We start from the raw sequence: 11,203 nt of genomic DNA on the forward strand, positions 1-11,203 counted from the left end.
CATTTCAGCACCCCCTTCACCTGCCCAAGCTCCCAACGGTGGGAGATGTTCCCAAAACCTGTGGGGCACAGGTCTCAGCTGTGCTTATGCACAAATCTGCTCAGCACCCATGAGAAACCCACTTGAGGAGGGGATGGGACGGGGGAGTAGCCTGGGCTCCTCTGGGGCTCCCTCCGTAACAAGACAGGGATTTTCTGCACTGCCCTCTTTCCAAGGCACTGGGTTTATTAAACACTTCGAGAAGTGGGCAAGCACTAGAGGAAGTGCTCTTGCAAATGTACATTTAAATCTCAGCCTCTGGAGTTAAGTACCTGGAAAGAAAATGAGAAGGACCCTGACAAAATGGGTTATTTAGAGCTAATGGCATCTCCAGAGGCTTCAAAGCACAGTCACACCTGGCTGCTGTGCAGGGACCAGCAGGTTTTGAAAGGGGAGATGAGGCTAAAACACACCAAGCAGCCCTTAACAGAACAGACTCACTTCTACAAACCCCTCTATTTCAAAATAAATTTCTTAATATCACAAGTATACTAAAAATAAGTTGCATCTTCCAAATCCAGCTGCTGGGAGGCATTCAGAGCACCAGTCTGTGAGCACACAGGATCTATGCGTTAAAGAGAGGAGGGTGACTGGCACCTGAGTGTTTGAGAAAGCTGAAGGAGGGTCTGGATGCAGGACTCTGCTTTGGGCTGCAAATCCCAGGATGAAGAGCAATGTCCTAGACCTAGCTAGACCGCGAAGCACAAGCTTCCCGCAGGTATGTCCTGCTGCCTAGTTTAGGATGTCCAGAAGTTTTCCTTTCCCATTTAACCCCAGACTGTCAATGTTTTGTTGGCTTTGGGTAACACCGGTCTTTTCACAGAAATTCATCTCAGAATCACAGCCACACCCTGAAAGCAAGTTCACACTTTCCCAAAGGCATCGCTGCGAACCAACCACCATCTGTGGCTTCGTCTGATGGATTTTCCTTCTGCCACACTGCCACAAACACCTGGCCGTACCTTGGCATATAGCATCACTGTACCCCTCAACACGGCTCTTGCACAGAGCCCCCCAGCAAGGTGCATGGCAGAAAACCATCCCTTCCACCACACACTTGTAGCCCTTTCTTCCTCCTTCATGTGCTACCAACAGACTCCAAGGGATCATGATCAACTTTGTTTTGACGTACTGGGAGGTTTTCTTCCCTGTGTGTGCGTCTTCCATGCCGGCTCCATGTTATTCCTGTAAAACCTGCTGCTACTTTGCCCTTCGGAGTCAGTATTCACATCCTTGACCACTGCTGACAGTAAACACAGACCTGTTCTTCTAGTTAGCATCCCTTGGTCCCTCCCAACCTGGAGATGATGAAGGTGCCAGGAGAGATGAAGGAGGAAAAAACCCACCATCCCATCTCTGATGGGATGTACTGGACCACTTGTCACAAGTGATCCCTCCACGGAGGAAAGTTTTAGGAGGCTCAGACTGGGGCAAAGGACTCACTGGGTTGCATTTTTTTTACTTTTTTTTTTTTTTTCCTTTCCAGTGGAGCCAGAAGGCAGTTAACCAGTGAGGCTATACCTGATCCAATACGGCACCAGAGGGAGATCGACTGTGCTTGTCAGTCAGCGCTAACGTCATCCACTGACCGCTCAGTCAGGCTGCCAATCTGGGCAAGCCATCTCCAGGCTTTAGTGGGGGGGAAAAAAAGCCTTTATTCCAAAGGGCACAGTGCTATCAAATGGACGCAGGCTCACTATAGTTTATCGGCAAGCTCCACACAAGCACACACCCACTGGCCTCCTTCTCCCCTCACCAGCACCCGGGGGGAGCTTTAGCCCATTCATGCAACAATCCCAATTTTCATGGGGCTTTGCTGCACGGTCACAGTACTTATGCAGCCCGCGATATACCAAAGCCCAGCCCAAGGGGCACATTTGCTACACCAGAAGGTTGTTGTCCAACACGCTCCCACCCAGCAGCCAGGCTGGACCCCACACCCCTGGGAAGCCCACAAGCATCGTGCTGGCAGGGCAGAGACATCAGCGGGAGGAAAGCTGGCCACAGAGGCTCTGCCTGCCCAGAGCCCTGCCCTGCCCTCCAACTGCGATTAGGAAAGAGGTTTAGCAGCTCAGGGAGGAGTTATTTCCCACACTGCATATATTAAAGCACAGTTCAGGTAATAATTTTCTGCTGAAAGCACAAGGAGAGCCCTGCCGGTGAATAACTCCACTGTTGAACAGCTAACGAGCTTCTGGTTTACATCTTTGTGTTTTAACCGCTCCCTCGTTTCCTTTTCGGTTTTATTTGGATAAAATGACTTAACGTCATATCCATCGCCGGGTCCACCACCAGATTTGACTTCGTGGACCCACATCCGGCAGTTGCCAAGGTCTTCCCACCGAGAACCACCAGGAGAATCTACCACTGCGTCCTCCTCCTCCAAGCCTCCAACCAGTCCCACCCGCTGTCTCCCAGCAAGGGCCAGGTGATGCCACACGTGCCCTTTTACTACCTGCAAGAAAGGTGGCTGCATGGGAGCACAACATGCAGGTCCCCAGGGCCACATGGGATAGAGATGGATCTGCTTACCCATACCAGCCACATCTCCCCACCACCACAACGGTGCTTCTCTGCCCTTAGATATTCGTCAAGAGATGCCAAATACCACAAATATTACCCTTGTACCTCACAAACATGAGATCCAAGGAAAGGAGAGAGAAGAGTCTGGCACCGGACAGACAGCAGGATGACTTACCTGGACAGACCAGCTCCAGAAGCAAGAGAGGAAGCAGAAAGTCGCTGGCAGCGGCGTGACGCTTCATGGTTCCTATCAAAGAAGAAAAGCAGCATTAAATCCAGTGCTTTATGGACATTGTCTCCCCAAATGAAGCAGGTTCGGGGATGCAGCCCTGCCCAAGCTTGCACCCTTGTACCCCAACACCACGGGCACAGTTGCGGGACACCGAAAAGATCAACATTTTATTAACGCTTGGCTTTTATACACAGCACTTCACCCGAGAGTGCCACCACCACATTCTTGTCTTGTGCAGCCCAAACCATCCCCTTGGTGAGCATCAAACTGAAACCAGGATTAACCTGCCATAGGCAATACATTTTTTTTTTTTAATTTTCACTTTCCAAAGCATATTGGCTCATCTGGTGCGAGGGGATAAGCCCTGGTGACCTTTGCGGTCAGACCCAGAGCAGAAGCAGCCCCAGCTGAGATGAGATGCTCAAGCACTGAGCAGGATGTTGAGGGCAACCAAGAGCTGCTGCAACCCAGGAGTGACACAGCAGCAAGACATCAACGCCGGGATTTAAGATATTTTGGCAGAGCTGCGTGGGAAGCTTGACCCAGAATCATTGAAGAGGCACTGGGATTTCAGAGGACAAAGCAGAGCCCTTCAAACCCCTCCAGCTGCCCAGGGGGCTGTAAAACAGGCACTGGGAGAACACTGGGAATAGACAGGCTTGCAAACGTGCCTGCATCCCTCTCTGCCTCTCGAATTTCCCCAGCTTCGCATTCGATACAGCACGTGACTCCTCGCAACAGAATAAAACAGTAACGGGCAGCTGCTTAGCACAGCCGCATCCTCGCACGGTTTCCAGGCCATTAAATACCAAGCTCTTTCCAAACCCACAAAACCTCAAAGTCCCACTTTGCAAGGAAATTCATACACGTGATGTTGCAAACACTTCACCCTGGAGGCAAGTATAACTCATATGTTACACGCAGCACAGAGGCACAACAAAAAAACCACCAGGCAAGCTCACAGAGAGCCAAGGATCCCCCTTGGAAGCAGACAGGACATCCCAGTGACCCATCTCCGAAGCTCTCCGTATTTCTGCCAGGTGCTGCAAAAGGTGTGGGCTGGGGGAATATTTTCCTACCAGCTCAGCACATCGGCACAGCAGCAGAGCCAGGGACACGGAAGGCAGAGAACATACGTGACATCCAGCCTTTTGGGCAGTAAACACCAAGATGAACCCGTAGGTAAATGCATAAGCAGTTCCCACTGGAGATCAAGCGCCGACCTGAGCTGTGAGGGCTGAAATGAGGGGTAAATCACATCTTACATTTACCAGTCTAAGCAGGGACTTTTTACTTGTCATATACACAGCGAGTTTTGGTTCACCTAGGAGCTTCAAAGTAATATCTACACGTATTTTATTTTTACTGATGGATATGTCAGAGAAGACAGTTCATAACAACTCTGTCACCATAGAAAAGGTCCTAAATTCTAATTGCTTCAGTTTCTTTGACACAAGAGAGTCTCTAGGAGGAAAAGGTCTGTGCCTAGGCAAGGAAAACGGTGCTGTGGTCTTTTTTGTGCTTCTTCAGGAAATGCAGCACAAGATTGAGATGATGTTTGGGATCAGTGCTGTTTAACTTTTAGGGTGTACCATGCCAGTCTCCCCAGAAAACACGGACAAGGGAGGAGAGTTCGATCCTCCATGACCTGACAAGTTTCTGACTGCTGAGTGTTCCGTGCCAGTAGAGCATCAAAAAAACAGGTTTCTAACAAAAAAATTACCCCTTCCCCAGGAGCCGGGCATCCTATCGGGTCCTTTAAATGTTTAGATTTGATTAAAAAAAAAAAAAAAAAAAAAGAAAAAAAACAAAAAGCAGAATCGACTCTTCTAAGAAAGAAAAACTCCACATTTCTCAATTCCCCCCCACCCCTTTTCAATAGGTTTCAAGGAGGAAAGAAATCTTGGACATAGACAACGTTGCCGTTTCAGGCCCCTTGTCCCCCCAATGGCATCGAGCCTGGGATGCGGAGCCAAAGCTCATTGTGCTGCTGCCAGAAAGGATATGATGGAGACGAGGGAGGCAGCCCAACCCCGAGCTCTTCCTCCGCCTTTTGCTGTGCCAAAAGGCCATCGAGGAAAACACTAACTTTCTTCTAAAATAGCACCGCTATCAGCCCAAGTGAGCGGAAACATCATTTTCCAGCTTCACAGACCATGTTTAAAAAGCAACAGGGCAGTGGAAAAAACAATTTACATGATGTAGAGAGAAAGGCAGTTGCCAGCATCCCCTTTCGAGTGTCATGATAAATCTAAATATTGTATATTCCAAGTCAGTCATTTCATTATGTAAGTAATTGCCTGAAATGTCATTTTGATTTTGTCTGTCTTCATTAATATTGCAGCTCTTCACTGGTTCTCTGAGATGGTTCACTTGAATATTGCAAATTTAGGAACGGGATTGAGGAATCTCTGGAGAGAACTTAAAAATTGTGACTAAGAGCATATTAAATTGCACCTTCTGCCTGAAAGAGGCTCTTTGTAGGAAGCATTCGGTGCAGTTTTCAGCATAATAACGTCTCTGGGCAAGTCATCTCTGGGAACTTAACTGTTGTCTCCTGGCTGCAAAAGCACTAATGTTAAACCAGAGATGTCCCAGTCCGCTGGCAAGCGCTCCCCAAGGCCCGGGAAGCAGCAGCCAGAACCACATTAAATGGTGACGGATGAGAATCAGAGGAGCTTCTACCACCGAAACACTGCTCTGCAAAGAGACCTGGGGCTTCAAAGTTTAGGAAGCAGCTCAGGTCAAGCAGAGGTTTTCCAGCTCACCTGCCCCAAATGCCTTCTTCCCTGAGCCTGGGAAGGGGCTTTTTCGCTGCTTTGACATCACCACCACATCCCTAAACATTGCGGAGATCCCACCAGCACACGCTCTGGTCCCTGGCACACGTTAATCCCAGCAAAGTTGGCGACGAGGTTCTACGAGCCTTCCAGCATCTCACCTCCATGAAACACTGGAGCAGAGATGCTCCTGCTAAGCCCAGGCCACATGTTGCTCTCGGGGTACTTAAGCACCAGCTTCCAGGCTGTGCACCTGTATTGGTTATTTTTAAATGCACTGTTGGGGCACTTGCATACGAGAACAGCTCACACGCACACAAAACACACTTAATTACCTCCATCAGAGCAGGGACGGCGGCTTCTGTGCTGTGCTGGCGGAGATGCTCTTGCGTCTGAGCTGCCGTTGGCATTTTTAATCGCTCCCTAAACCCCAGCCCCTCTCCCTCCAACCCGGTCTTCTCTTCTCCAACTGGCACAGCAACACTTGCGCCTCAAAATTTATAGCGTCAGCCTCTCTGTTTGCTCTGCGCTGTTCCAGGAGCATAAAGAAGAAATGAAAGTGTAAATCAGACCGTCTCCCAAACGGCTTCCACGCGAGGAAACTGGAAGCGCCTTCCCAAAAAGACCCTGCCCTGGTGATGCGGCACAAATGATGTCCCCCAAACCGGGCAGTCTGGCAGCCAGCGCTGCCCACCCACAGCATTTGCACCTTTATGGGCAGAGTGGAAGTCCCTAAGATGCTACTGTGATCCCACCACGGCCATGGCATCCATCCAGCTGCTGGAAGACGCTTCATCCCCCAACACACCACCCCAGCTCTCCCCAGCCTCCTCCATCACCTTGGTGGAACAGCCAGGAGACACTTCGACAAGTGTCACCACCAAACATGCCTTGGAGAAACCACCCCCGCCATCCTCTTCAGCAAAGCACAATGCTTGGCACCAACCCTTTATGCCAGAACACAGCCCATTGCAGCGGCACAGCGGCTTTTTCCATCTCTTTGCTCCTCAAATGGAAGCACCACCAGAAATTCACCTTTTCTTCTTATTATAAAGACCTGGCCAAGAAGCAATAATAAGTAGGATTCAAAAGAAAAAAAGTAAAAGCTATTTTTTTTCCTCCCCCCACATATTGGCATGAGCTATACACAAATCATAATTCCTAAAAATAACAAATTGCAGAACAGAGTAATCAGAAGTAAATTGATATTGATAAATAAGCTTTTCTTCCGCGCGGTAGGTGGTTTATTTTAATCTAATGAGTTTTATATTTTCTGAGCTTTCAGATTCCATGATGAAGAGCCGTCCACACTAGAATTACGAAGCACTTCGAAATATTGTAATTTTATGGCTCATTTTGTCAGGACTCTTGAAAATGAGATTTGTTCCCAGTGAAAAAATTTGCCCTTTTTTTTTCCTTCTATTCCCCACAGCGAAAGAAAAAAATCCCCTTGTTAAATAAGTACAGGCCAGTGTATTTGTATGAACGTGTGGGGGGAGGATGGATGCACTGCACAGAGAGCAAGGCTGACAAAACCCATCTAAGCCCCAAGATGGTGTTTGCAGCAAGAAGAATGTGAAAGATGCTCTTTCCCTTTCTTTCACCCCAAAAGCAAGGCTGAGGTTGGAGACACGGGTGTTTTCTCCCCACCCAGCCCAGGGGATGCTCACAAAGCCAGCAGCGAGTCCGAGCTGCTCTGTGCAACCCAAGTAGCACCAATTCGTGATATTTAAACCTTCCTTCTAGCAAGGAAAAAAGCTAGAGCTGTTACTTACGAACAGCTAGTAATGCCAAAGTTTCCCACATTTCCAGCAATTTACTCCCATTTCAAAACAAGGCCAGGAGTGGAAACATTTTGTTTGGGGCTGTGAGAAGTTTGTTTTCCCATAGGAAACAAGCATCAGCTCCAAGGCAACATTAACACGTTTTTTCACCAACAGCCCAAGGCCAGACCAAAATGCCATGTGTGAACATCTCAGTCCGTGTATGAAAACTTTGTCTGGGTTGGAAGTGAAATTGATTCTCCAAGTCATTGCAAGTGCCATAAAATAATCCAAATAATGTCCCAGCTCTGCACGACTGACAAGCAAATCCTCCACAGAAGCGCATCCCAGCTGTGATATACCCAAAAAAGTCATTTAGTGCCAAAAGCACAAGCAGCCAATTCACCTTTTTGTTCTTGCAATATGGAGATAACACCCTGTGAGCTTTGGGAAGGGGAGAGTAGGCAAAGCCACCACTCCTTCCAGGGCAAACAGAGAATCTTTCTTGGGTAGATGGAATTATTTTTTTTTTATTTTTTAATTTTTGAGTGGAGCAGCACTGGCTCTAGTGAGTCTCCAACCCTGGTTGCTACGATGCCTATGGTGTCCAGCAAGCTTTTTCCATCACAAAACCTCACATCAGTGCTTAAACTAGGAGGCAGACTGGAATGCTGTATGGAAACCAAGTCAACACAGAGCCCAGCACGTGGAGGCAAGGCAGCAAAGGAGCAGCAGGGCTGCAGAGCAAATGATGCTAACGTGGGATGAAAAGGTGGAAAGGCAGCCAATAGCAGAACTTAGCTTAAAGAAAGAAGTGGGAAAGAAAAAAAGAAAGTGGAGGGAAAAGAAAGGTGGGAATTATTGCTTTAGGAGGAGGTAGAAAGCTGAGCTCAGTGAAGTGGTATGCACAGTCTGGTCCCACAAGACAGGAACCTCTCTCTGGCCTCCTAAAAAAGATACAACCACAGACAAAGTGGCAAATGTAAAGATGCTGACGGCCTGATCCAAAGCCTGCTGGTGAATAGGAGGCCAGACACTTTCTTCTTGTGCCCTGCCTGGAAGAAGGCAGGTTTGCCTGCTGACCGAGCCCTGGCTGGACTTCCAAGCACCAGCATCAAACCCATGCAGGAGAAGCATCCAACATCCTCAGGCTCCAACCCAGCATTTTTGAGCTAGTTTGTACCGCTGCCACACAGCCTGGGCTGACACATCCTAGGGCACCCCTGCCTGTGCTGCTTGAGATGCAGGCACACAACTGCTGTTTGCTTTGGGGTTTTTAAAGGAGAGAGAAGTACGGGAGGCGGGGAGGGGAAGAAAACATCTGTGAAGTGGAATTAAGGAAAAGTGTTAATTTAAATAGTGCCCACTCCATTTACAGAATAACAAGCACATCTAGCAGATGACTATTGCTCGAGCCCTCTGGCTCAGGCTTCTCTCTAAGAAGTACACCCGTAACAGCGTGAGCAGCGCAATAAGGAGTTCAGCATCCACTTCAAGAGCAAGCCATCAGCCACAGAACAGGGAGCTCTTGACAATCAGTAGGCAAACTACACTTCAAAGCCCTGCCAAGGAAGATGGGTTGGTTATTTGACTTCATCTTCCTCAGGAAACGCGCATGGCAGCAGACACCGCTTCGAGCCCCATCAGGGCAGCACCCGGGATCTCACCCCATCTCCAGATACTCCCAAACTCCAGGCTGGACTTTTGCATCACTAAAAAGCTGCAAAGCAGCTATTTGTTCGATCCTCTGGTAAATTAGACCGCAGGCTGTAAAGGTAGATCTCAAAAAGAGAGATAAATAGGGGTGCTTGAGAAGAGGGAAAGAAAAAAAAAACCCAACACAATTCAAACCAAAAAAAAAAAAAGCCACCCTCACACTGAGCAACCTGAGCTGCAAAAGCTCTCAGGCCATTTCTTTGCTCATCCAAATCAAGAGAGAAGTGTCCTTGCTGCTTTTGCACAAAGCTCACTTAACTTTCAGCGAGAGGCACTTTGCTCCAACAGACCTTTTCAAGGCCCACTGGCTGTTCCAGCTAATAAAAGTGAGGCTGTGCCTGATGGAGTAACACTGTGGGCACGCTGGGGCTAATCACGCGCTGGCCGAAATTTTAGGAGAGGGGGGGGAAAAAAAAACAAAGTGGTAGAGACAGCATGGGGAAAGGAAGATAAGGCTACTTAGGAGGAGAAAGAAAAAAAAAAAAATCCCTCAGTCCCAAACAGCAGCTCCTGAGAGCAAGGGGTCAAACTGAAAGACAAAGGCATTCAGCAGAGGTGAAGTTATTTGGATTAAGGACAGTAGCTCATCCCCAGTGACAGGCTTGCTCATGCAAATGCTCCCAGGTCACCAGCTGTGGCTGAGGACGCTCCAAGCTCTCCATCCTTCTCCTACATGCTCTCTGCAAAGCTGCAGCAGCCCAGGCACCAGCGCATCCCCCTCTTGCCATCGGGATTTTGCTCCCGGTGACTTTTTCCCCAAGCAGGACCCTCTTTCTCCCCCCAGAGAGCAGCTATTCTATCAAATGCACAGATCAGGGCAAAGCAATTCAGGTTAAGGACGGAAAAAAACCTTGCTGCAGCGTTGAATCTGGAAGGGACATTACAACCATCCCACACCCAGATCAGAGTTTCCATCACAAGACACATCCAGCAAGATCCTTGGCCCTGGGGCATGGGTTCAAGCACATGCTTCTGCGAGGCTGTCTGGCAGAAAAAGAGGCAATTTTGTGCCTGGGATAGCCCCTCTGATCATTTATGGAGCACACCACAGTCAGCAAGCGCCCACCAGAGCCACAGCTTTTCAGTCTTCACAGACCAAAAGCCACCAGGCTGCACCACCGAGGCTTTCCTGACCACATTGATTGAAGCTTCAAACTCAGCACAGCCTGTGTATAAATGCTGTTCCAGCCCCTGTTATAGCGTTCCGGTGATTACCGAACCTCAGGCAGGGTCCAGGACATCTCCAAGACTTGACTGAGGCTCAGTCACCAGGATTGCCCATTTCAGCTCCAGAACCTGCACACTGGAAATAGCGTCTGACAGCAACGCTAGCATGAAAGCGTGAATTTCATGTGTGTAGGTCTCAGGCCATAAAAGCCCTAAATTAACCCTTGGGACACCACAGTGGGGAAAAAAACGCAGAAGTTTTGGGATGTACTTCAAACTATTTATATCCAGAAACAAACCTCCAGCTAAATCAGCGCAGCTGCAAGCAGCTGGAATGTTTTACACTAACGAGAGGCCACAGACCAGCCCCTCATCAAGCCTGCTCCATATCCTAAAGCTTCTTAAATTTAAAAATAATCTGCGCTCCAGACCATCAGCACAGAACGTTTAAGAAACTTCATAAATTAAATCCTTTTCAAGACGTCTACCACCCTGGCTGCTCCTGGGGTGTGCACAAGGGATTGCAGTGCCCTTTTTCTTCACATACCTCCGTCAGGTTAGCAGAGACGCTACCATACCATCTACATTATTCTGGAGAATAATTTTTCTGGTGCTACATTCAGGTGATGCCCCTGGGAGGGACACACAGCCTCTTTGCACATGGACTGGGCACTACAAGCTGCGCAGCTCCCACCTCTTGCAAACATTGTTTCTCCCACTTATCACACCAAGAAAAAAGAAAATTTTTTTTTTTAAAAAAAAGGAGAACGTAAGTTTCTTCTACAGTTTCCCATAAAGGGAGTGTTTTACAACTTGGTCTTAAAAGAAAACATTGTATTTTCATGACTCAATCTTGACTTGCTGCTACAGAACCTACAGTTTGCCTCCCAAAGCAAGGTAACTTCACACTGGGGAGGGACGGAAGGGGGTGCAGAAGGAAAATGGAATTGCAAAGGGATTTCCTCTCCTCCTTCCCCAGGGCA

General features: G+C 48.4%; 1 protein-coding gene across 1 annotated transcript in view; it reads right to left on the reverse strand.

Moving 5' to 3' along the window:
- The window catches only part of CDH23 (cadherin related 23), a 193,365-nt gene extending 190,561 nt beyond the window's left edge, over positions 1-2,804 (reverse strand). The window contains exon 1 of the mRNA XM_065638593.1: positions 2,738-2,804. Coding sequence (XP_065494665.1) covers positions 2,738-2,804 — 67 coding nt within the window. The remainder of the gene's footprint in view (positions 1-2,737) is intronic.
- Between the last annotated feature and the right edge of the window lie 8,399 nt (positions 2,805-11,203).

Source organism: Caloenas nicobarica, chromosome 7 (assembly GCF_036013445.1).
Source record: "Caloenas nicobarica isolate bCalNic1 chromosome 7, bCalNic1.hap1, whole genome shotgun sequence".
NCBI classification, from domain to species: Eukaryota; Metazoa; Chordata; class Aves; order Columbiformes; family Columbidae; genus Caloenas; species Caloenas nicobarica.